Source organism: Lepidochelys olivacea, assembly GCF_965140295.1.
Source record: "Lepidochelys olivacea isolate rLepOli2 genome assembly, chromosome: 2".
Taxonomy (NCBI): domain Eukaryota; kingdom Metazoa; phylum Chordata; order Testudines; family Cheloniidae; genus Lepidochelys; species Lepidochelys olivacea.
Window position 1 is genome coordinate 548,606 of NC_140412.1, and position 27,226 is coordinate 575,831.

Genomic DNA, 27,226 nt, shown 5'->3' on the forward strand with positions numbered 1-27,226 from the left:
GCTTTCCTAACTCCTATGAACAGAAACAGTAAACGACAGGCTTCCGGCGAGACTCACCAGCACCACACCTCCCTCCCATGGCTGCCCCAAGCACTCACCGAGATGACCCGGTCTCCAACGTGCAGCGTCCCGTCCCGATGGGCCGCACCACCCTCTGCGATCCGCGAGATAAAGATCCCCTAAAATAGAGCCCCAGGGGTCAGAGCAGCCCCAACCCCATCACTGGAGCACCTCCACATCCAGACCCCTTTCCAGCAGCTGGCAGAGTCCCAAACCCTCCCACCTGGGCCCAAAGCCCCCTGCCCCTCTCTAGCACTCCACACCCTCACTCCCCATCCCCCTTCTGACCCTCGCCCCTCCACACCTCACCCTTGGACTCCTCAGTCCCCCAAACCGTGTGTGGAGCCTCTGGCTCCAGGAAAGCCTGACTCAGCAGGAGCTCAGAATACACAAGCCGAGAGGAGAGGGAGCCAGGACTGAATGTCACTGGCAACCACTGACAGCCCCACCCCTGCCCGCCTGAGCTCCTCTGCCTGGCACAGAGCTAATGACACCCCCATAGAAGTGCAGGGAAACACCACCTGTCCCCTGGCCTGCAGAGATCTGGGGCTGAGCTCCCCTCCCTCCGTGCCCACCTGCCCTGTGACATGGAGGCTGAGCTCCCCTCGCCTAGGAGTGCAGGGAGACACCTCCCCCTCCCTCTGTACCCACCTGCCCTGTACACAGACCCTGGGGCTGAGCTCCCCTCCCCCAGGAGTGCAGGGAGACCCCAGCCTGCACAGACATCAGGCAGTGCTCTCCCGAAGGCCCCCCTGCCGGCTCACCGTGTCACCTGCCCGGTAGGGCGTGGAGCCCTTGCCCCCAGCAATACTGAAGCCCAGCCCCTTCTCATTGCGCATGAGGCAGGTGGAGAATCTGTCCGTGGGTGGTGCCCCCTCAGGTCGCTCTGGAAAACGAAGGCCGCCCCGTGGCTCTCGTGGGCTGTAATCATCCTCGGGGCGCAGCGGTGTAACCGTGATGGCGTTCTCAGGCTCCACCATCCGCTCCCGAAGAACCATCATGGAGACGGAGCTGCCTGAGCCACGCAGCGCCTCCACTGCCACGTGGTGCTCCGCACGGTGCAGGGCCACTCCGTTCACCTGGGAAGGGACAGGGGTCAAGGTGGGAGACTGGCCCACAGGGAGTCCTCAACCCCTCCCCCAAACTCACAAGGAGCTCCCCCACACCAACAGGGAGCCCCCACATACACTGACCCCACAAGGAACCCCCCACACACCCCACCCCACATGGAGTCTCCCCCGCCCCCCACACACACCGACCACACAGGGAACCCCCCACATACACACACCACCTCACATGGAATCATGGAATCATAGAATATCAGGGTTGGAAGGGACCTCAGGAGGTCATCTAGTCCAACCCCCTGCTCAAAGCAGGATCAATCCCCAACTAAATCATCCCAGTCAGGGCTTTGTCAAGCCAGACCTTAAAAACTTCTAAGGAAGGAGATTCTACCACCTCCCTAGGCAACGCATTCCAGTGCTTCACCACCCTCCTAGTGAAAAAGTTTTTCCTAATATCCAACCTAAATCTCCCCCACTGCAACTTGAGACCATTACTCCTTGTTCTGTCATCTGCTATCACTGAGAACAGTCTAGATCCATCCCCTTTGGAACCCCCTTTCAGATAGCTGAAAGCAGCTATCAAATCCCCCCTCATTCTTCTCTTCCGCAGACTAAACAATCCCAGTTCCCTCAGCCTCTTCTCATAAGTCATGTGTTCCAGACCCCTAATCATTTTTCTGCCCTTCACTGGACTCTCTCCAATTTATTCACATACTTCTTGTAGTGTGGGGCCCAAAACTGGACACAGTACTCCAGATGAGGCCTCACCAACGTAGAATAGAGGGGAACAATCACGTCCCTCGATCTGCTGGCAATGCCCCTACTTATACATCCCAAAATGTCATTGGCCTTCTTGGCAACAAGGGCACACTGTTGACTCCTATCCAGCTTCTCATCCACTGTCCTTTTCCCCTAGGTCCTTTTCTGCAGAACTGCTGCCAAGCCATTCGGTCCCTAGTCTGTAGCGGTGCATGGGATTCTTCTGTCCTAAGTGCAGGACTCTGCACTTGTCCTTGGAGCCCCCCCACATACACCAACCCCACAGGGAACATCTCCCCCCCACCCCCACACACACACCGACCCCACAGGGAACCCCCCACCCCACCCCACATGGAGCCCCCCCACACACACACCAACCCCGCAGGGAACATCTCCCCCCCACACACACACGAACCCCACAGGAAGCCCCCCTACACACACACACCAACCCCACAGGGAACCCCCCTCCCCAAACACACCCCACCCCACAGGGAACCCCCCCCAAACACACCCCACCCCACATGGAGCCCCCACACACACCCAACCCCACATGGAGCCCCCACACACACACCAACCCCACAGGGAACCCCCCTACACACACACACACACACAGCAACCATACCCAGAACCTCTCACACACACCAACCCCACAGGAAGCCCCTTCCCCACATCAACCCCACATAGAACCCCCCCGAAACACTGACTCCACAGGGAACTATCACACATACACCTCAACCCCATAGGGAACATCCCCCACACTCCAACTCCCTAGAGAGCTCCCCCAAGGGAGCCACCCCACACACACCATGCACCATCCCCTCTCTCTCCCATGGTGCATGGCACAGCTTGTTGCCATTTGCTTAAGAGAATGCCAGGCTGCCAACACCAAAACTGAGCCCCAGAAGGAGACACCTGTGTCCTCTCACCACCTCCCCTCTCTCACATACCCAGCAAGTCACTTGGGGGTCACAGATCTTGCTATCCTCCCTTCAGGGAGTGGCCACCAAATTCTGGTGCAACTCACAGCTTCTTCCTTCTGTCTCCCTGACTTCAGACAGATGGCCCTTATTGTGCTGGGAGATTCGGGAACAGTTGTAGGGGAAGTGTGGCTAGTCCAGTGCGGGGGACACTGGTTGGTTTGGGGTCAAGGCAGGGAGCTGGTGGATCTTCCTGTTGCTGCTGCTGCTTCATTTCACATCAAAATGCTCTTTGGCCTAGGGAAAGGGGCCTGGGCTGGCAGCCAGGCGCCTCAGAGTGCAAGTCTCACAACTTCCGCTGACTGACCTTAATAAGTCTCTTCCTACCTTATTAAGGGACTTAATAAGTCCCTTCCTTCCTGGTGACGTCAAGGAATTATGACGTGATTGGAATAACAGAGACTTGGTGGGATAACTCACATGACTGGAGTACTGTCATGGATGGTTATAAACTGTTCAGGAAGGACAGGCAGGGCAGAAAAGGTGGGGGAGTTGCACTGTATGTAAGGGAGCAGTATGACTGCTCAGAGTTCTGGTACGAAACTGCAGAAAAACCTGAGTGTCTCTGGATTAAGTTTAGAAGTGTGAGCAACAGGAGTGATGTAGTGGTGGGAGTCTGCTATAGACCACCGGACCAGGGGGATGAGGTAGATGAGGCTTTCTTCCGGCAGCTCACGGAAGCTACTAGATCACACGCCCTGGTTCTCATGGGTGACTTTAACTTTCCTGATATCTGCTGGGAGAGCAGTACAGCGGTGCATAGACAATCCAGGAAGTTTTTGGAAAGCGTAGGGGATAATTTCCTGGTGCAAGTGCTAGAGGAGCCAACTAGGGGGGGCGCTTTTCTTGACCTGCTGCTCACAAACCGGAAAGAATTAGTAGGGGAAGCAAAAGTGGATGGGAATCTGGGAGGCAGTGACCATGAGTTGGTTGAGTTCAGGATCCTGACACAGGGAAGAAAGGTAAGCAGCAGGATACGGACCCTGGACTTCAAGAAAGCAGACTTCGACTCCCTCAGGGAACGGATGGGTAGGATCTCCTGGGGGACTAACATGAAGGGGAAAGGAGTCCAGGAGAGCTGGCTGTATTTCAAGGAATCCCTGTTGAGGTTACAGGGAGAAACCATCCCGATGTGTCGAAAGAATAGTAAATATGCCAGGCGACCAGCTTGGCTTAACGGTGAAATCCTAGCAGATCTTAAGCATAAAAAAGAAGCTTACAAGAAGTGGAAGGTTGGACATATGACCAGGGAGGAGTATAAAAATATTGCTCGGGCATGTAGGAATGAAATTAGGAGGGCCAAATCACACCTGGAGCTGTAGCTAGCGAGAGATGTTAAAAGTAAGAAGAAGGGTTTCTTCAGGTATGTTGCCAACAAGAAGAAAGCCAAGGAAAGTGTGGGCCCCTTAATGAATGAGGGAGGCAACCTAGTGACAGAGGATGTGGAAAAAGCTAATGTACTCAATGCTTTTTTTGCCTCTGTCTTCACGAACAAGGTCAGCTCCCAGACTGCTGCGCTGGGCATCACAACATGGGGAAGAGATGGCCAGCCCTCTGTGGAGAAAGAGGTGGTTAGGGACTATTTAGAAAAGCTGGACGTGCACAAGTCCATGGGGCCGGACGAATTGCATCCAAGAGTGCTAAAGGAACTGGTGGCTGTGATTGCAGAGCCATTGGCCATTATCTTTGAAAACTCGTGGCAAACGGGGGAAGTCCCGGATGACTGGAAAAAGGCTAATGTAGTGCCAATCTTTAAAAAAGGGAAGAAGGAGGATCTTGGGAACTACAGGCCAGTCAGCCTCACCTCAGTCCCCAGAAAAATCATGGAGCAGGTCCTCAAAGAATCAATCCTGAAGCACTTACATGAGAGGAAAGTGATCAGGAACAGTCAGCATGGATTCACCAAGGGAAGGTCATGCCTGACTAATCTAATCGCCTTCTATGATGAGATTACTGGATCTGTGGATGAAGGGAAAGCAGTGGATGTATTGTTTCTTGACTTTAGCAAAGCTTGTGACACTGTCTCCCACAAAAAGAAAAGGAGTACTTGTGGCACCTTAGAGACTAACCAATTTATTTGAGCATGAGCTTAAGCTCATGCTCAAATAAATTGGTTAGTCTCTAAGGTGCCACAAGTACTCCTTTTCTTTTTGCGAATACACACTAACACGGCTGTTACTCTGAAACCTGTCTCCCACAGTATTCTTGTCAGCAAGTTAAAGAAGTATGGGCTGGATGAATGCACTATAAGGTGGGTAGAAAGTTGGCTAGATTGTCGGGCTCAACGGGTAGTGATCAATGGCTCCATGTCTAGTTGGCAGCCGGTGTCAAGTGGAGTGCCCCAGGGGTCGGTCCTGGGGCCGGTTTTGTTCAATATCTTCATAAATGATCTGGAGGATGGTGTGGATTGCACTCTCAGCAAATTTGCGGATGATACTAAACTGGGAGGAGTGGTAGATATGCTGGAGGGCAGGGATAGGATACAGAGGGACCTAGACAAATTGGAGGATTGGGCCAAAAGAAATCTGACGAGGTTCAATAAGGATAAGTGCAGGGTCCTGCACTTAGGACGGAAGAACCCAATGCACAGCTACAGACTAGGGACCGAATGGCTAGGCAGCAGTTCTGCGGAAAAGGACCTAGGGGTGACAGTGGACGAGAAGCTGGATATGAGTCAGCAGTGTGCCCTTGTTGCCAAGAAGGCCAATGGCATTTCGGGATGTATAAGTAGGGGCATAGCAAGCAGATCGAGGGACGTGATTGTCCCCCTCTATTCGACATTGGTGAGGCCTCATCTGGAGTACTGTGTCCAGTTTTGGGCCCCACACTACAAGAAGGATGTGGATAAATTGGAAAGAGTCCAGCGAAGGGCAACAAAAATGATTAGGGGTCTGGAACACATGACTTATGAGGAGAGGCTGAGGGAACTGGGATTGTTTAGTCTGCGGAAGAGAAGAATGAGGGGGGATTTGATAGCTGCTTTCAGCTATCTGAAAGGGGGTTCCAAAGGGGATGGATCTAGACTGTTCTCAGTGATAGCAGATGACAGAACAAGGAGTAATGGTCTCAAGTTGCAGTGGGGGAGGTTTAGGTTGGATATTAGGAAAAACTTTTTCACTAGGAGGGTGGTGAAACACTGGAATGCGTTGCCTAGGGAGGTGGTGGAATCTCCTTCCTTAGAAGTTTTTAAGGTGAGGCTTGACAAAGCCCTGGCTGGGATGATTTAATTGGGGATGGGTCCTGCTTTTGAGCAGGGGGTTGGACTAGATGACCTCCTGAGGTCCCTTCCAACCCTGATATTCTATGATTCTATACCACAGCCTTTATTACTGAGCTAGGCCTACTCTTGTGCACAGCCAAGTGTCCTTCCCCACCCTTTAACAGCGCAACTAACTCAGGGGCTGAGCTAGGAGCAGAACCCAGGTTTCTGATAGGGCAGATCCAAGTCCCACCTGCCTTTCAGAAAGAATATGCCAATCCTATGGGCTTGGCTACGCTATCTCTAAAATGGGGCTACACATACGTACCCATCTTTGCTTTGAGATACACAGATGAATGAGTACTATGTAAATGTAAAGCAACAGTAACAAATAGCACTGAGGAGTCAATAACCCTCAGTCTTCTGCTCTAACAAATAGACTACGCTCCCCTTCCAGCGCCAGAAACAGAACTTAGGAGTCCTAAGCCTATGGGTATGTCTATGCTGTATTCTTAGTCTGTGGTCCTACAGGTTTGTGACCAAACCATCCACACACTAAACTCTCAGATGTGCTTCTTTGAACCAGTGCTTCCAAATGGCTGAGTGTCTGGGTTAAAACCCAAACTGGAACTCATGCACTTTGCAGTGAGGCTGCCGGCAAATTCACTTGAGTGCTGATAGGCCTCCAATGCCCTTCCCACAAGTTCTCCCAAGGAACAGACAAGTTCTTCCGCAACTGACACAATTGATTGGGAAAGAATCCTAGAGCATCTCAGCACAAAAACCCATGGGAGTGTCCCCCAACACATACAGGAGCACGCGGAAACACTGAAGACACAGTAATGTGGGTAGGGCTTTGCTGTGGGAGTACTCATATGTGGGCCAGGCTAACCTGAGAGCTCAAATCTGCATGCCAACACCCAGGCTGACTGTGCAGAGAAGACATGCCCTGTGTGGCGTTCTATCAAAGAGTTAAATATGATGAAATTTCTCTGCCAAGGCGGCTCTCCATCTCTGGATGTCTCTGGATCCAGACAGGATGCCATTCTCAAAGATGCTTTAGTCAAACAAAAGTAAATGGCTCAGTACAGGAACAACTGAATGAAATTTAATGGCATGTGTCATATAGGAGGTCAGACTAGTTCTGGCCTTCAAATCTATGGAACGATTAATTTAAATAATATTATTAAGATTGAAAAACCCAGTACTGATCAGTTAGGAAATGCCAGAATTAAGCTTGCCCCTGTGACAGCAGCATGATCCAGTCTTTGATTCCATGGATCACACAGTATTTTTTCTACATGATCCCTGCTTCATTCAGTGCCCATGGTGGGTAGTGAGCAAGACTGGACTGTGTAAGCAGAATGATGCCCATTCCCATAAATGCTACCAAGTTGCTGGCTGCACTCAGTAGGACAGGGAACATGTGGGGACCATAAGCAGTGCATGAATAGGGAGTTGAGCTCTTGTTACAGACACCTTGTGTTATTTCTCTGGCCTGAATGCTGACTGCCATTCCTCTCAATTCTGTGATGTACCATTTGCTCCTTGCACTGGTCCATTCATGCTTCAGAAGCTGGCTACTCATGGGAGTTGAATCCTGCAGGACTCAGCAGTTTTTAAAGATTTTTTGAGGAGGGAGGGGTAGTGGGTATTATTATTATTTACTATCAGAACTCCTCAGAGTCCCCGTGATGAACCACAACCCCACTGCACTAGGTGCTGTACAAACACAGAACAAAAAGACAGTCCCTGCCCCACAGAGCTTCCAGGGTAAGGGTATGTCTGCACGCATTCACGGGGTGTGACTGCAGCTCCTGTGAACATACCTGAGTTAGGGTTCATCTAGCTAGGTTGGACACTGCAGCAAAGCTGTGGCATGTGCACTTGAGTGTGGGCTAGCCCCACAAGTAATGACCCAGGGGTGTGGATGGGCTTATACAGCCCACACTGCCATGTACACTGCCGCATCTTCACTGCTCCACTACCTAAGCAAGCTACATTAAATTTAGCTTGGCTATGTCTCCATAAGCTGTAATCACTTCCCGTGATTTCAGTGTAGTCAGACCCAGAGGGATACAGACCAAAGGTGGAGTACAAGAAAACAATGAATCACTTTTTGTCAGCATGCTAGGCAGTGGTCGCAGGGTCTCTGGGGATGAGCTAGTCTTGTACCGGACCCCTCTTCCCACATTCAGGGAAGAGGGCAAGGAAGCAGAAAGTGACTGATTGCTATAAAAGGTCAATCAGCTGCGAATTAGCTAAGCAGCGAACAGAGGGAGTTTGCCTGGGGAGAACCCACTGAGGCTTTCATCTTGCCGGCTTCACTAAATAGTTACTGCAACAGCTGAGGAAGCTTGTAGAAGGACGGTAATATGGATGGGGAGCATTCAGCTGTTGTGACCTGCACTGGATGTGCCATGTTTGTCTTTCTTCCACAGGACAGACGCGACTTTGTATGAAGTGCAAGCTGGTCTCCATATTGGAAGAGAAGGTTCAGGGTCTGGAGCAACAGGTATCGACCCTGCGTTGCATAAGAGAAACTGAAGATTTTCTGGACAGACGTCAGGATATGCTTCTACGGGCACAACATTCTGAAGAATCAGAGCAGGCTGCGCAGCGGGGACAGGAGGATGGTGAAGAAATTTGGCAGCATGTGACCTCCAGAAGAAGAAAGAGGAGCGTCCATGTACCAGCAATGCAGATACTGGTGAGTAACCGTTTTCATGTTCTCTCCACAGGTACGAATGCGGAGAGTGGACTAGATGATACGTCTGAGGGAAGGGAGCAGAAGGAGACTCCACCGATTGGAAGGCATGAAATGCACTGTCCCAGGGATGGGGGTTTCATGACCACCACTCCCAAGAGAAGGAGGTGGGTGGTGGTGGTTGGGGACTCCCTCCTAAGGGGGACTGACCAGGAAAACCGAGAAGTCTGCTGCTTGTCAGGAGCTAGGATTCACGATGTGACGGAGAGACTGCTGAGACTCATCAAGCCCTCGGATCGCTACCCCTTCCTGCTTCTCCACGAGGGCACCAATGATACTGCCAAGAATGACCTTGAGCGGGTCACTGCGGACTACGTGGCTCTGGGAAGAAGGATAAAGGAGTTTGAGGCGCAAGTGGTGTTCTCGTCCATTCTCCCCGTGGAAGGAAAAGGCCTGGGTAGAGACTGTCGAATCGTGGAAGTCAACGAATGGCTACGCAGGTGGTGTCGGAGAGAAGGCTTTGGATTCTTTGACCATGAGATGGTGTTCCAAGAAGGAGGAGTGCTAGGCAGAGATGGGCTCCACCTAACGAAGAGAGGGAAGAGTACCTTCACAAGCAGGCTGGCTAACCTAGTGAGGGGGGCTTTAAACTAGGTTCACCGGGAGAAGGAGACCAAAGCCCTCAGGTAAGTGGGGACGTGGGAGACCGGGAGGAAGCACAAGCAGAAGAGCGCAAGAGGTGAGGACTCCGGCCTCATACTGAGAAAGAGGGGTGATCAGCGAGTTATCTTAAGTGCCTATACACAAATGCAAGAAGTCTGGGAAACAAGCAGGGAGAACTGGAAGTCCTGGCACCGTCAAGGAATTATGATGTGATTGGAATAACAAAGACTTGGTGGGATAACTAACATGCCTGGAGTACTGTCATGGATGGATATAAACTGTTCAGGAAGGACAGGCAGGGCAGAAAAGCTGGGGGAGTTGCACTGTATGTAAGAGAGCAGTATGACTACTCAGAGATCTGGTATGAAGCTGCAGAAAAACTTAAGAGTCTATGGATTAATTTTAGAAGTGTGAGCAACAAGAGTGATGTCATGGTGGGAGTCTGCTATAGACCACCAGACCAGGGGGATGAGGTGGACGAGGCTTTCTTCCGGTAACTAACAGAAGTTACTAGATCACAGGCCCTGGTTTTTGTCATAGAGAGGAAAGAGGCAGGATGCCAGAGGATCAAATGAAGGTCCCATCAGAGCCGCTAAGACTGTGCTAAGATCCGATAAGGGAACCAGATCCTGCACTGGCAGATGGAGACGAAGGATTCCTTTTAAGAATCTAGACATCAATCACCCTGATATCCGCTGGGAGAGCAATACAGCGGTAAACAGACAATCCAGGAAGTTTCTGGAAAGGGTAGGGGACAATTTCCTGGTGCAAGTGCTGGAGGAACCAACTAAGGGCAGAGCTCTTCTCGACCTGCTGCTCACAAACAGGGAAGAATTAGTAGGGGAAGCAAAGGTGGATGGGAACCTGGAAGGCAGTGACCATGAGATGGTCGAGTTCGGGATCCTGACACAGGGAAGAAAGGAGAGCAAAAAAGTACGGACCCTGGACTTCAGAAAATCAGACTTTGACTCCCTCAGGGAACTGATGGGAAGGATCCCCTGGGAGAATAACATGAGGGGGAAAGGAGTCCAGGAGAGTTGGCTGTATTTTAAAGAATCCTTATTGAGGTTACAGGGAGAAACCATCCCGATGTGTAGAAAGAATAGTAACTATGGCAGGCAACCAGCTTGGCTTTACAATGAAATCCTTGCTGATCTTAAAACACAAAAAAGAAGCTTACAAGAAGTGGAAGATTGGACAAATGACCAGGGAAGAGTATAAAAATATTGCTCGGGCATGCAGGAGTGAAATCAGGAAGGCCACATCACACTTGGAGTTGCAGATAGCAAGAGATATTAAGAGTAACAAGAAGGGTTTCTTCAGGTATGTAGCAACAAGAAGAAAGTCAAGGAAAGTGTGGGCCCCTTACTGAATGAGGGAGGCAACCTAGTGACAGAGGATGTGGAAAAAGCTAATGTACTCAATGCTTTTTTTGCCTCTGTCTTCACAAACAAGGTCAGCTCCCAGACTACTGCACTGGGCAGCACAGCATGGGGAGGAGGTGACCAGCCCTCTGTGGAGAAAGAAGTGGTTCGGGACTATTTAGAAATCTGGACGAGCGCAAGTCCATGGGGCCGGATGCGCTGCATCCGAGGGTGCTAAAAGAGTTGGCGAATGTGATTGCAGAGCCATTGGCCATTATCTTTGAAAACTCATGGCAATCGGGGAGGTCCCGGACAACTGGAAAAAGGCTAATGTAGTGCCCATCTTTAAAAAAGGGAAGAAGGAGGATCCTGGGAACTACAGGCCAGTCAGCCTCACCTCAGGCCTGGAAAAATCATGAAGCAGGTCCTCAAGCAATCCATTTTGAAGCACTTAGAGGAGAGGAAAGTGATCAGGAACAGTCAGCATGGAATTCACCAAGGGCAAGTCATGCCTGACTAACCTAACTGCCTTCTATGACAAGATAACTGGCTCTGTGGATGAGGGGAAAGCAGTGGATGTGTTGTTCCTTGACTTTAGCAAAGCTTTCGATACGGTCTCCCACAGTATTCTTGCCAGCAAGTTAAAGAAGAAGGGCTGGATGAATGGACAATAAGGTGGATAGAAAGCTGGCTAAATCGTCGGGCTCAACAGGTAGTGATCAATAGCTCCATGTCTAGTTGGCAGCCGGTATCAAGCAGAGTACCCCAAGGGTTGGTCCTGGGGCCGGTTTTGTTCAATATCTTCATTAATGATCTGGCGGATGGAGTGGATTGCACCCTCAGCAAGTTTGCAGATGACACTGAACTGGAAGGAATGGTAGATACACTGGAGGGTAGGGATAGGATACAGAGGGACCTAGACAAATTAGAGGAATGGGCCAAAAGAAATCTGATGAGGTTCAACAAGGACAAGTGCAGAGTCCTGCACTTAGGATGGAAGAATCCCATGCACCACTACAGACTAGGGACCGAATGGCTAGGCAGCAGTTCTGCAGAAAAGGACCTAGGGGTTACAGTGGACGAGAAGCTGGATAGGAGTCAACAGTGTGCCCTTGTTGCCAAGAAGGCCAATGGCATTTTGGGATGTATAAGTAGGGGCATTGCCAGCAGATTGAGGGACGTGATGGTTCCCCTCTATTCGACATTGGTGAGGCCTCATCTGGAGTTCTGTGTCAGTTTTGGGCCCCACACTACAAGAAGGATGTGGAAAAATTGGAAAACGTCCAGCGGAGGGCAACAACAATCATTAGGCGGGCTAGAGCACATGACTTATGCGGAGAGGCTGAGGGGACTGGGATTGTTTAGTCTGCAGAAGAAAAGAATAAGGGGGGATTTGATAGCTGCTTTCAACTACCTGAAAGGGGGTTCCAAAGAGGATGGATCTAGACTGTTCTCAGTGGTACCAGATGATAGAACAAGGAGCAATGGTCTCAAGTTGGAGTGGAGAGGTTTAGGTTGGACATTCGGAAAAACTTTTTCACTAGGAGGGTGGTGAAATACTGGAATGCGTTGCCTAGGGAGGTGGTGGAATCTCCTTCCTTAGAGGTTTTTAAGGTCTGGCTTGACAAAGCCCTGACTGGGATGATTTAGTCAGGGATTAGGTCCTGCTTTGAGCAGGGGGTTGGACTAGGTGACCTCCTGAGTCGCTTCCAACCCTAATCTTCTATGATTCTATGAAATAATAATAATCTTCATAATCAGATATCGGAGCCACATCTGCAGCCCACAATCAGCACCCGCAGCATTATACCTTGCCATTTCACAGAAGCTGGGCTCTTACCTCCAGGAGCTTGTCCCCGACACGGACTCCTGCTCGGGCTGCAGGGCCCTCCTCCGACACACGGGAAATAAAGATGCCCTGGAATCAAAACATCATGTTAGCAAGAGGAGAACAGGCCCTTCACCCCAGGAGCTGATGTTACTGGGGGAGCAGAGAGGGAGGAATTCCCCCTCCTGGGGATGTATGTTATTGGGAGGGGAATGCTCAGGCCCCGGAGTGGTGCTGTGTCTGATTACTACACTGTGACCACAGGGAAGTGCTGGTGTTTCAGCCCAGAACCCACATTCCAGAGGTGACACCTTCTCCCTTGCTCAGCCCTACCAGACTCCTGCTTCCAAGAGGGTCTAAGGCTAGCCCTGCCTTGCCCTATGTGCCCCCAGCACATCCACAGAGCAGGCCCAGTACACACAGAAGTCAGGCACTGCCATGATGGGGCACACCTCACTTCTAGATAGACAGATCCTGCCCGAGAGCAGGCAGGCACTTCCCGGCTTGGGCAGCCCAGCTCCTTACCTCGTCATCACCCTTGTAGGGAGTGGAGCCTTTGCCCCCTGCGATGCTGATGCCCAGCCCCCCCGTATGCCGCAGGATAGTCAGGGTCAGCTGCAAGCAAAATGGAAACAGATCACAGCTCAATGCAGAGCAGCTGCCATAAAAACAGCTGGGGGAGTAAGGAGGGTGGCGGGCACAAGAGCGCATGCAAGCTGGCATACATACCAGCACACAGGAAAATGACTGCGAGTTTCGTTTAAGTGTGTACATGGCTGCTCATGTATTTGTGCAAAGCAGAAGGGCTGATGGAGGATGGGGTGGTGGCCACATCTGGCTGTTAGTGCCCAAAGCCATGGCACCAATCAGCCGGTCAGCCCCTTTTCCATGGATCTGTCCCTAACCTTTAGCCCAAGCCCCAGCCTGCCAGCAACAAACATATCAGACAGTGCGGCCAAAACCACAGCAAACCGAAAAGCAGTGGGTGTGGGCAGAAGACTCGGGGTGGGATGGGGGCACTGAGCAGGAGTTGGAGGGGACTTGGGGAAGTCAGGGGTGACTGAACAGGAACTGGGCAGTTGGCAAGGGGTGGAATTGAGCCAAATGGCGAGTGACAGGAGCAAGGGACGCTGCCTGTGCCACCTCCCAATTATGTATCTTGGTCTCCTTTCCTTTGGGGTCCAATTCTATGCAGGTGCTGTGAAATTAAGGGCCCCACCTGACCCTAACATGGCCTGCACTTGGCTCCCACACACAGAGCAACACCAGTGCATGGCCCTGATCAAATTACCCCCTTTGCCCTACTGGCTGCAAACAGGATGGGGTGGCTGCCTCCTCTTCTCTCCTCAGGGACAGGCAGACTCAGGATTCTGACTGAGGCATTCAACAGCTTCCTTCCCGCTCTGCTCTCCCACTCTCCCTCACCCTGAGAGCACTCTGCACGTGTCTGGGCCTCAGCTGGCTGTGTCTAAATCCAGGGCCAGCAGAAAGCGCTGTGTGGAGAGGTGCTCGGCTCATACACCCGCAATGACAGGGAAGGAAGGAAGGTGTTCCTGGGGCTCACTGAGTGCCACAGGCCCAAGGAGCCATGTGAGGACAGCCCATTGGGCAGTGGTGGAAATGCACAGAGACCCCGCTGGGGAGAGAAGGGTGCTGGTGGGGGAGGAAGGAGACGGGAAGAAATCTGCTGCCCTCCAGATGTCACTTCTCTGGAAACAAAGTCTAGAGCAGAGAAAGGCTGCTGCAGAGGCATCAAGCTCTAAGAGCACACACAGCTGGGTCCATCCCCAGAGACTGCACTGAGGTGGGAGGCCAGAGCAGATTTGGGCCACCTCCTCTGGTAGCCTGTCTCTGGTATGGTCCCTGCTAGGTGCTCCTCAGAGATATGTCATGGCAAGGGAACCATTGAATCTTGCCTGCCTGGGGTAGGCAAGGTGCAAGGGGTAGGGACCCTAGAGTTCTTGGAAAAGTCCACTTCACCCAGCTCCAGCTGCAGCTCAATGCATGATGTGAGCAGTGTGTGCAGAACTCGACTTTATGAACTGAAGTTACTTTGCAGCTACCATATTTTTAAGTTCCATGGTGCTTTGAGAGACATGGCCTCTGGAAAGCTGCCTGATCAGTCACGGAAGGTTTACAGTCCAGTAAGTCACTAGGCAAATGGGGTCTCTGTCTCTGCTCTCTCTCGGTTTCCTCTGCCCTTCTTGCTTTCCTGTATTTCTGCTCCCATTCTGGTTCTAACAGGAATGAACCCTGTGCAGCCTCTGGCCATGGTGTCTTGCTATACTAATCTCAAGAGCACCGCTCAAATGGATTAAAAACCGGCTGACAGATCAATGGGGAATTATCAAATGGGGATGTTTCTAGTGGTGTTCCCCAGGGATCAATACTTGGTCTAAAATTATTCAGCATGTTTATCAATGATATGCAAGTAAATATAAACTCACTACTGCTATAATAGGTGGATGAGTCAAAGATTAGAGAAGTGGCAAATAATGCTTTGGCTAAACACAAGTTATTGGGCTCCATATAGTGATAACACAGTGAACTTTAAGGCCTTGTGATATATAGATTAGACTACATGATCTAATAGTCCCTTCTGGCCTTAAATTCTGCTAATCTATGAGGACAGAGCAGCGATACAAACTGATCTGGCTGCCTTGGTAACCTGGGTCCACTCAAACAAAATGTTTTTTAATATAGCCAACAAATGCAAAGTTATACAGTATAAACCAGGAATGCAGGCCATACCTATAGAGTAGGGAATTACATCCTAGAAAGCAGTGACTAAAAAGGACTATGGAGCCATAGCAGACAAGCAACAGAACATGAGCCCCCAGTGGGATGCTGGAGTAAAAAGGGCTAACGTGATCCTTGGATGTATAAACAGGGACTAGAGAGTAGGGAGATGATTCTACCCTCTGTATGGCTCTGGTGAGACCGATACAAGAATACTTGGTACAATTCTGGTATCCATGTTTGAAAAAAATGTTTAAAAAAAATTTAAGAGGGTGCGGAATAAAGCCACAACAATGATTCAAGAGCTGGAGAAAATGCCTGACATGGAGACTTACAGAGCTCAATCCGTTTACAAAAGTGACTGAGAGCAAGGGTTGATTACCATGTATACATACCATCATGGGGAGAAAATATCATACTAAAGGGCACTTTAATTGAGCAGAGAAAGGTAGATATCAACCAATGACCAGATGCTGAAGTCAGACAAATTCAACTTAGACATTAGGCACAAATGTTTAAAAGTTAGTGTGATTAATTACTAGAATAAACTATGGAAGGACATGGTGGATTCTCTGTCTCTTCCTGTGTCCCAATCCTGCATGACTTTCTGGAACAGATGCTTCAGTCAAACACAAGTCACAGGGCTCGATAAAGGGGTAACTGGGTGAAATTCAGTGGCCTGTGATATACAGATGGTTATACTAGATGTTCCAATGGGCCCTCTGGCCTTAAATTCTGTAAGTCTTAAGCCATTGCCATTAATACTCTAAGTAGGGGGAAAAACCCTCCCTCCCCTGCAACTAATTCTACAGTAAGTGAAAGCAACACAGGGCCGAGAGGCGCTAGAGATCATGGCAGGAAATAACCGAGTGAGATTCAACCTGGATACAGACAGCACATACATCCCAGGAGGGAGAAAGCAAACCCCAGATTCCGAATGGACCTTGGACCAAGATGGGGTGGTAGCAGTGAGTTAGACCACAGTTTGCAGTGGGGTAGAGCAGCTAGAAAAGCCCAATGGGATTGTGTGAGCAGGAAGGGGCCAGTCTCTTCTCTCTCCAGCTCTGTGCTCAGCTTCAGGTCCCTCAATCCCACATCTCCTGCCTGGGACAGGGAGGGGAGAGTCCTTCTCCATCTGCTCTGGGGAGGCCTCACCTGGATACCCCATTCAGCTCTGGATACCAGCTGAGATACTGAAGGAGTGGAGGGTGCTCAGAGAAGCAGCTCAGGAGCCAGAAAGATTGACTCACCAGGAGAGATTAGAAGAGCTAAATATGTCTGGCTTCGCTAAGCAAAAACTAAAGGGGACATGACGACAGGCTGGAAATACCCGAAGTGTGTGATCAGTGGAGAGGTGGGAGCTTATCGCTTGGGCTGTTTTGAACTAGACTAAAGCAAACAATCAAAAAGCTAAACAGGAGTGAATGATCCTACCCTGGCCCCAGAGATGGGATGTGGTGGGGAATTTCCAACTCTAACCATAAGAACAGCCCTATTGGGTCAGACCAATGGTCCATCTAGCCCAGTATCCTGTCTCTGACAGTGGCCAGTGCCAGATATTTCAGGGGGAATGAACAGAGCAAGGCAATTATCAAGTGATCCATTCCCCCTCCGCAGCTTCTTGCATTCGGAGGTTGAGGAACATCCAGAGCATAGGGTTGTGTCCCTGACCATCCTGGCTAATAGCCATTGATAAACCTATCTCCATGAATTTAGCTAATTCTTTTGGGAACCCAGTTATACTTTGGACCTTCACAACATCCCATGACAATGAGTTCCACAGGTTGACTGTGTGATGTGTGAAGAAACACTTCCTTCTGTTTGTTTTAAACCTGCTACTTATTAATTTAATTGGGTGACCCCTAGTTCTTGTGTTATGTGAAGGGATAAATGACAAGTCCCTATTCACTTTCTCTGCAAGTTTTAGATTTTATAGACTTCTAGCATTTCCACCCTTAGGCCTCTCTTTTCCAACAGTCCCAATCTTTTTAATCTCCCTTCCTATGGAGGCTGTTCCATACCCCTAATCATTTTTGTTGCCCTTCTCTGTACTTGCCCTTCGCTGTACTTTTTCCAATTCTAACTTTTTTGAAATGGGGCAACCAGAACAGGACGCAGTATTCAAGGTGTGGGTGTACCATTGATTGATATAGTGGCATTACAATATTTTCTGTTTTATCTATCCCTTCCTAATGGTTCCTAACATTCTCTTAGCTTTTTTGACTGCTGTTGCACACTGAACAGATGTTTTCAGAGAACAATCCCACTTGAATAGCCGGGTATATACTTTGGGATCTGGCCTGAGGCAACGTCTGTGCCACCATGGCCACACTATTTTAGCTCACTGGTTCTCAACCAGGGATACTCAGAGGTCTTCCAGGGGGTATAACAACTCATAGATATTTGCCTCATAGTTTTACAACAGGCTGCATAAAAAGCACTAAAATTTCATTGTGACTTGATTGTATTGCTCTATATACTATACACTGAAATGTAAGTACAATATTTATATTCCAATTGATTTATTTTATAATGATATGGTAAAAATAAGAAAGTACGCATTTTTTCAGTAATAGTGTGCTGTGACACTTTCGTGAGCAAGTCGTCTTTAAGTGAGGTGAAACTTGAGGGTACACGAGACAAATCAGACTCCAGTAGTCTGGAAGAGCTGAGAGCCACTGCAGTAGCTCAAATAACAGCCCCCATATGTATGTCTACCCACACTTTGAATCACACCTCCCACCTGCTGTGCAGCCGTACACTATATTCTTTATTCCTTTTAGAGGTTGTGTTGCGTTATCACTCTTGTTCTTGGTTTGTAGGGAACAAACATTCATAATAAAGGGCTGGTGAGCAGGGAAGGGAAGAGCCAGCTGATCTTCCTCCCTCAAACTGGCACTAAGGGGAGGGAGAGCAGCACAGCAGCCCGCACGAGCCAGTAATGGAGAGCAGCATCTAATAAGGCCAGGATCTGGGTTCAATACTGCTAGGTGCCCTGGGGCATCCCTGCAGATCTCCTCAAAGCCGCTCCAGGGGTAGGGACAACTTTTCTTTTATTGGAGAAGGGCTAGAGTTAAAAGATAATAAAATTATAGCTGTTGTGTACATTTGAGTGTAAATAAATTTAGTTGTGGTACAAAACTATTCTGTTCTAAACTCAGTGCAATCCTTATGTTACTAAAAGCCCCCAGGTGCCTAAGCTCCTGCTCATGACAGCACTGTGGACCTACTGTTATATGCTAACCTGTAGGCTTGAGAAATCCCAATCATCATGATCTGCCAGTTTTCCATATTCTGAGGTCTTGTTTATAATCTCCCTAAGGAACAAGTGGGAGCTCCCTGCCCCCAGCTGTTTGTTAGAGCCCTTTGGAATTCAGTGTAGGGGTATGGGGGCAAAGCAGGAGGAGGAAAAAGTCTGAGTTCCACCTGGATGGAAATATCAGAGCGGTTCTCAGGGTCACTTTGAGCAGCAAGGGTAGCAGGGAACAGTGCTAATTAGAGAGGACGCCAAGCTCATGATGCCTGCAAGCTGAGTCTGCCCCACAAGGAAGGATGCTCAGATGACACAGTGAGGGGGGGCAGGCTCACCAGACTATAGCAAGTGTCCAACTCTGTATGGGAGACAAGTCTAGGCCTCTCAGTTACATGGCAAGTTCAAGAAATATGGATGAGAGAAGCTAGTGCTTCCTGCATTAGGATCCTTAGATCTCCTAGTTGTGCCACTTGGGTAGACCCACATGCTGGTAAAGTCTGCTCTTGACAGGAATCTAGAGGAAAACTGCAGGAAGGTGAACTGGGCAGCTGTGATGGCTGATAGGACAGTCATTCGTGAATGAGCTTCTCCAGCCTGAAAGGGGAACATCCGACCTCTCAAAGTGGCAACAAATCAGGGATTGGACCCAGACTGCAGTGCTTTCGCCCTTCCTTAGCAGGGGAAGTGGGACAACAACCCCTATTTCCAGGAGTTTCTACTAATTTTTTGGCTTTTCCTTGACCCCCATGAGCCTCCCAGACAACAGTCAACTTTTCCTGAAAGGGAACTTGTCAGGATGGCATTACAGGTCCAGATTCTCAAAGGAAGTTAAGGCTCTTCACTTCCCTTGAAATCAATGGGAGTTGGGCACCTAAATACCTTGTGGATCTGGACCATACTCCCTGCTTTACAAATTCATAGAATTTAGGGCCAGAAAGGAGCAATATGTTCCTATAGGCTGACCTCCTGTGTAGCACACATCAGAGAACCTCAAACCCAGGGACTCCTGCATCCAGCCCAGTAACCTTTAGTTGAATGAGAGTGTCTTTTAGAACAACATTCAATCTTGATTGAAAGACTTCAAGTGATGGAGAATTTACCACAGCACTTAATAAATTGTTCCACTGGTTCTTGTTGATGAACTGAGGAACAGTTGGGGAAGTGACTTGCCCAAGCTCACGATTGGCTGTATGGAAAACATTTTATATGAAAGGAGAATGAGAAAAATGGGATTGCTTATTTTAGAAAGGAGACAAATCACAGTGGATATGATAAAAGTATGTAAAATAATGGCCTAGAGAAGGTAGAGGAGTTTCTATTTCCCTGCCTCACAACAACAAAGGAACATACAATGAAATTGGAAGGTAGCTAATTCAGTTATAAAAAGAAAATATTCTCTCTCACCACATGTAATTTAACTGAGGAACTCACTGCTACAGGATGTCTCTCAGACTAAGAACTTATAAGATTCAAAGAGCAATTAGACATGTATATGGTAACAATATCCACTGATGTAATGAAAAAGGTTTGGGAAGGGAGATAAAACCTCTTATTTCAGGGCTACACTCCTGGTACTGACTTCGGTGGGATGGGAGACTGGACTCGTTGAATCCTGAGAATTGGATTAATTAACTGGGAATTGGTCCTGCTTCGAGCAGGGGGTTGGACTAGATGACCTTCTGGGGTCCCTTCCAACCCTGATATTCTATGATTCTGAGTCTGATCCACTATGGCAAGTCCTGTGCTCCATGGCTGGGGCAGGAGATTATTGTTTCAGTGCCTGGTTCTGAGACACAGGCCAGCGTCATAGTTCCAAGATTTTGACACTGTTCTATTCTATGCAGATTCTTAGGCCTGGTCTACACTAGGAATTTACATTGGCATAGCTACATCTCTCAGTGTGTGAAAAATCCACACTCCTGAGAGATGTAGCTATATCGACCTAACCCTCAGTGTAGACAACACAAATTCTTCCATCAAGCTAGCAACCACCTCATGGGGAGGTGGATTACCTATTCCAACAGGAGAATCCTTCCCCTAGGCAGAGGTAGTGTCTATACTGAAGTGCTACGGCAAGACAGCTGCACCCCTGTTGCATATTCTTATACTACCCTCAACACCATAGTATCTGAGCACCTACCACTTGTGCATCAAGTGACATGAATAACATTGGTCATGCGTAGCTCGTTCTCTCTCATTCTCCCCCCAGGGTAGAACTGTGCATACAGTGGCGTGTTTTGCAGTTTGGGGTTTTAAAAAAACGTTGCACTGTGTTTATGTTAGAGAAAGCTAACTGGCCGAGTGTACCTGGGACACAGAGCAGAAGGTGGGGAGATCTGTAATAATCCTTAGTTCCGTGGAAGGTTTTTTTCCAGTCTGGGACCAGACCCTGAGAAAGCTTTGTTTCCTGCAGATACTTACCCCATTCACTGCCTAAACTGGAAGCCACCAGAGCTGCCCCCACCACACTAGATCTAGTCCTCTGCAGGGATGGGTGGGGGGAGGGAAGTGAAGGAATGATATACTCTTATTACATGAGGATGATAAAGTATGTTCCAGTCCATTAGTAACTAAGTAGAATGCTGAACAGCATCTACTAGGGATAAACAATTTTAAATCAGCAGGTCTGCAAAACTTGCACCCAAGTGCATTAAAAAAGTTGGCTAAGGAGAGGTCTGGCCCACTGATGTTAATTTTTAATAGATCTTGGAATATTGAGGAAATTCTAGTAGACTGGAAGAGTGCAAATGTCATGCCAATATTCAAAGAAGGCAAGCAAGATGACACAGGTAATTACAGGCCAGTTAGCCAGACAACAATACTGAGCAACAAAGCTAATATGGGATTTATTCAATAAAGAATTAAAGGATAGGAATAGAACTAATAGAAGCTGACATGGTTTTATGGAAAACTGGTCTTGTCAAACAAACCTGATTTCATTATTTGATATGCTTACGAGTTTGGCTGATAAAAGTTACTGCATAAAGACCTCCTGTGTCAAATTCAGTCCTTTGCTCTTAGAACAGAGGCGGGCAAACTACGGCCCATGGGACTCTCCTGCCCGGCCCCTGAGCTCCTGGCCCAGGAGGCTAGTCCCCGGCCCCTCCCCCACAGCCTCAGCGCGTTGCACCTCCGGCGCAAGGCTCTGGGCAGCCGGGCAACGCAGGTGCAGAGCCGCAGCCTGACCCGGGGGTGCTCTGGGGGGCGCAGCTGTAGCGCCGCCAGCCACCGGTGCTCCAGGCAGCGTGTTAAGGGGGCAGAGGAGTTTGGGGTGGTGGTCAGAGGGTAGGGGCGTGGATAGGGGCCGGGGCAGTCAGAGGGCAGAGAACAGGGGGGTTGGATGGGGCAGCAGGGGGCAGTCAGGGGTGGGAGGGTCCGGGGGGAGGAGGTGGTGGAGGAGGCAGGAGTCCCAGCGGAGACGTCAGGGGGCAAGAAGCTGGGGGACGGAGGCGGGGGCCAGGCCACGCCTGGCTGTTTGGGGAGACAGCCTCCCCTAAGCGGCCCTCCATACAATTTTGGAAACCTGATATGGCCCTCAGGACAAAAAGTTTGCCCGCCTCTGACTTAGAGGCAACCCCATCATAGAAATGTAGGGCTGGGAGGGACCTTGAGAGATCAAGTCCAGCCCTCTTTGCTGAGGGAGGACCAAGTAAACCTAGACCCGCACTGACACGTGTTTGTTGAACCTGTTCTAAATACCTCCAATTCCTCAACCTCCACTGAAAGCCTATTCCAGAGTTTAACTATGGTGATAGCAAAAGTTTTTCCTAATATCTAACTTTGCTGCAGATTAAGCCCATTACTTCCTGTCCTACTTTCAGTGGATGTGGAGAACTATTGATCACCATCCTCTTTATACCAGTCCTTAACATATTGGAAAACGTATTAGGTCCCCCCCCCAACCTCTTCTTTTCTCGTGACTAAACAGGGCCAGTTTTTTTTTAAGCTGATTCACATCTTGCCTAAAATGTATTTACCCAGAATTGGACTCAATACTTTAGCTAAGGCCTCATCAGTGTCAAGTAGTGCAGAACAATAAGCTCCTGTATCTTACATATGACACTCCTGTTAATATACCCAAAATGTAGCCTTTTTCACAACTGCACCACATTGTTGACTAATATTCAATTTGTGATCCACTATAATTCTCAGATCCTCTTCAGCAGTACTGCCACCTAGCCAATTACTCTCCATTTTGTAATTGGACATTTGATTTTCCCTTCCAAAGTGAAGTGCTTTACAATTGTCTTTATTGAATTTCATTTGTTGAATTCGGAACAATTCTCTAATTTATCATGATTGTTTTGAATTCTAATTCTGTCCTCCAAAAGGCATGCAACCCCTCCCAGCTTGGTATAATCTGCAAATTTCATAAGCGTACTCTCCTCTCCATTATCGAAGTCATTAATGAATATATTAAATAGAACCAGACCCAGGACTGACCCTTGCAGGAGCCCCCTAGATACACCCTCCCAGTGTGAGAGCAAATCATTTAAAACTATTATTTGAGTGCCGTCTTTCAAGCACTTATACACCTACCTTATAGTAATTTAATCTAGACCAAATTTCTCTAATTTGAGACTGTCAAAAGCCTTACTGTAATCAAGACATCCTGTCTGCTGCCTCCCCACATCCACTAGGCCAGTAACCCTGTCAAAGAAGGATATGAGGTTGGTTTGGCATAATCTGTTCTTGACAAATCCATGCTGGTTATTCTACATAACCCTAATATCCTCCAGGTTCTTACAAACTGAATGTTTAATAATTTGTTCCAGTTTCTTTCCAGGTATCAAAGTCAAGCTGACTGGACTAGAACTCCCTGGGATCTCTTTCTTCCCCGTTTTAAAAGACAGGTACTATGTTTGCCCTTCTACGCTGTCCTGAGACCTCACCTATCCTCCATGAGTTCTCAAAGGTAATTGCTGACAGTTCAGAGATTGCTTCAGCGAACCTGTTCTTTCCCTAGTTTGGCTTGCATTTCTTCCCCTTGTTAATAGTAATTGTGTTGAGTATCTGTTATTAGCCTTCTTAGTGAAGACCGAAGCAAAACGGACATTACACATCTTGGCCTTCTTGATGTCATCCATTATTAGGAGCGCTGTCAATTAATCGCAGTTAACTCACACGATTAACTCAAAAAAATTAATTGTGATTAATCGCAGTTTTAAATCGCACTGTTAATCAACAGAATACCAATAGAAATTTATTAAATATTTTTAGAAGTTTTTCTACATTTTCAAATATATCGGTTTCAATTACAACTCAGAATACAAAAAGTGTACAGTGCTCACTTTATATTACAAATATTTGCACTATAAAAATGAAACAAAAATAGTATTTCAGTTCACCTCATACAAGTACTGTAGTGCAATCTCTGTTGTGAAAGTGCAACTTACAAATGTAGATTTTTTTGTTACACAATAGCACGCAAACAAAACAATGCAAAACTTTAGAGCCTACAAGTCCACTCTGTCCTACTTCTTGTTCAGCCAATTGTTAAGACAAACAAGTTTGTTTGGATTTATGGGAGCTAATGCTGCCCACTTCTGGTGACATTGTAAATAAGAAAGTGAAAACAGGCATCTGCATGGCACCTTTGTAGCCAGCACTGCAAGGTATTTACATGCCAGATATGCTAAACATTCGTATGTCCCTTCATGCTTCGGCCACCATTCCAGAGGACGTGCTTCCATGCTGATGACACTCATTAAAAAAAATAATGCGCTAATTAAATTTCTGACTGAACTCCTTGGGGGAGAATTGTATGTCTCCGGCTCTATTTTACCCACATTCTGCCACATATTTCATGTTATTGCAGTCTCAGAGGACAACTCTGCACATGTTGTTCACTTTAAGAACACTTTCGCTGTAGATTTAACTAAAAGCAAAGAAGATACCAATGTGAGATTTCTAAAGATAGCTACAGCTCTCCATCGAAGATTTAAGTATCTGAAGTGCATTCCAAAATCTGAGCATGGAGGAGGTAAAAGAGCAACACTCCAATGCGGAAACTACAGAACCTGAACCACCAAAAAAGAAAATCAACCTTCTGCTGGTGACATCGGACTCAGATAATGAAAATGAACATCCATTCGTCCGCACTGCTTTGGATTGTTAACGAGCAGAACCCATCATCAGCATGGATGCATGTCCCCGGGAATGGTGGTTGAAGCATGAAGGGACATATGAAACTCTAGCGCATCTGGCACGTAAATATCTTGCAAAGTCAGCTTCAATACTGCCATGCAAGCGCTGTTCTCACTTTCAGGTGAGATCGTGAACAAGAAGTGGCCAGCATTATCTCCTGAAAATGTAAACCAACTTGTTTGTCTGAGCAATTGGCTGAACAAGAAATAGGACTGGGTGGACTTATAGGCTCTAAAGTTTTACATTGTTTTATTTTTGAATGCAGTTTTTTTTTTTGGTACATAATTCTACATTTGTAAGTTCAACTTTCATGATAAAGATTGCACTACAGTACTTGTATAAGGTGAATTGAAAAATACAATTTCTTTTGATTTTTACAGTGCAAATATTTGTAATAAAAAATAAATATAAAGCGAGCACTGTACACTCTGTATTCTGTGTTATGATTGAAATCAATATATTTGAAAATGTAGAAAACATTGAAAAATATTTAAATAAATGGTATTCTATTATTGTTTAACAGTGCCATTAATCGCAATAATTTTTGTAACTGCTTGACAGCCCTAGTTATTAGCTCTCCTTCCCCTCCCCCTTTTTTTCTTTCTCTTGTTCCTAATGTATTTAAAGAACCTCTTCTTATTGCCTTTTATGTCCCTGGCTGGTGTAACTCATTTTGTGCCTTAGCACTTCTGATTTTGTCCCTACCTGCTTGTGCTATTCTTGTGTGTTCCTCCTTAGCAATTCATTCGTGTTTCCACTCTTGTAGGACTCCTTTTTGATTTTCAGATAATTAAAAAGCCCCTGAGGGAGTCATATTGGCCTCTTACTATTCTTTCTATCTTTCCTTTGGATCAGAATAGTGGACAGTTGTGCATTTAATATAGTCTCTTTGAGAAACTGCCAGCTCTTCTGAACTCCTTTATCCCTTAAATTTTCTTCCCACAAGACCTTACCTCCCAGTTTAAGTCTTTTCTTCTTTTTCTTTTCTTTTTCTTTTTTTTTTTTTTTGAAGTCCATTGTCCTTATTCTGCTGCTCTCACTCCTTCCTTTCCCTTGAATCATGAAATCGATCATTTCATGGTCCCTTTCACCCAAACTGCCTGCCCTCTTCCTTTCATCCCATACATAGAGTTAACAAGCTCGATCTTCAAACTTGTTAGGGTGTTTGCCCCACTACTCCCTCTTGAGAGGTTGTTCCAGAATCTCACTCCTCTGAACCTTCTTCTAATTTCCAGCCTCAATTTATTCATAACCAGTTTGTCCCCATTTGTTGTTGCACCAACATTATGTTCTGGCTTAGGTAGCTCTTCTCCCTCCCTGGTTATTAGCCCCCTGTTGTATTTATAGAGAGCAATCAGATCCTCTCTCATCTTTTACTTTGCTAGGCTAAACAAGCCAAGCTCTCAGACTACTCTTGTGAGACAGGCTTTCCATTGCCCTAAGCATCCTAGCAGCCCTTCTCACTCCTGTTCGAGTCTGAATTAACCTTTCTTGAGCCCAGGCTCCAGAACGGCACGCAGTATTCTAAATGCCAAGTTATACACCTAGGAACACTGAGTGAATGCCAGACCTATGGACTGGGGGACTCATCATGCAAGGTACTGACTGAAAAGGATTTAGGGGTCATAGTAGACAAGCACTGAACATGAGCTCCCAGTGAGACACTGTGGCAAAACAGGCTAATATGATCCTTGGGTATACAAAGAAAGCACAGGGAGTAGGAAGGTGATTTTACCTCTGTTTTGTATGGATGGTATTGTTAAGACCAATGATGGAATACTGCATCCAGTTCTGGTGTCCACATTTATAGGAGGATGTTGAAAAATTGAAAAGGCCACAAAAATTATCTGAGAACTGGAGACAATGCCTTACAGTGAGAGATGTAAAGAGCTCAATCTGTTTATCTTATCAAAAATAAGAGTGAGAGATGACTTGATTACAGTCTACATATACCTATATGGGGAGAAAATATCTGATACTAAATGGCTCTTTAAGCTAGCACAAGAAGACACAACAAGACCCGGGCTGAAATGGCTAGACACTGAAGGCAGACAAATTCAGATTGCAAGTTAGGCTTTTTTTTTTTTTTTTTAAAACCAGTGTGAGAAAATGGCCGATGTTAGTATGGTGGGTCCTGCGCTTTTCTTGGCAGGGGGCTAAGATGCCACCCCTTGCCCCTGCTCTTGGGGCATCGAGGGCCCAGCTAGTAGCCCGGGAAGGTGGTAAAGAAGAGAAGCAGGGGAGGGATCTGGGTTTGCTCCTTACTTTGAGCCCCAGCCCCTCTCAACCCCTGTGGGTTCTTACCCTCTTCCCCCTTGGGTTGCGTGCCTTTAGTCTTTAGACACTGGCGGGAGGGAGTCTCCCTTATTTCGGTTCTCTGATCTTTCAAGTCTCACAGCACACCTCCAAGCTCCAGTCCTCTCTCCTTCCTTTGTCTGCCTGAAGCAGGGAGGTTTTATTAGGTTC

At 47.8% G+C, this 27,226-nt stretch overlaps 1 protein-coding gene across 20 annotated transcripts in view; it reads right to left on the minus strand.

Annotated features, from left to right (window-relative positions):
* Window positions 1–27,226, minus strand: part of SCRIB (scribble planar cell polarity protein) — a 237,931-nt gene that overhangs the window by 148,778 nt on the left and 61,927 nt on the right. For all 20 annotated transcript variants that reach the window (XM_084621786.1, XM_084621778.1, XM_084621790.1 and 17 more), the window contains 4 exons: window positions 13,147–13,236; window positions 12,634–12,711; window positions 825–1,139; window positions 99–179 (listed from right to left, as the gene is read on the minus strand). In XM_084621786.1, the coding sequence (XP_084477912.1) occupies window positions 99–179; window positions 825–1,139; window positions 12,634–12,711; window positions 13,147–13,236 (564 nt within the window). The remainder of the gene's footprint in view (window positions 1–98; window positions 180–824; window positions 1,140–12,633; window positions 12,712–13,146; window positions 13,237–27,226) is intronic.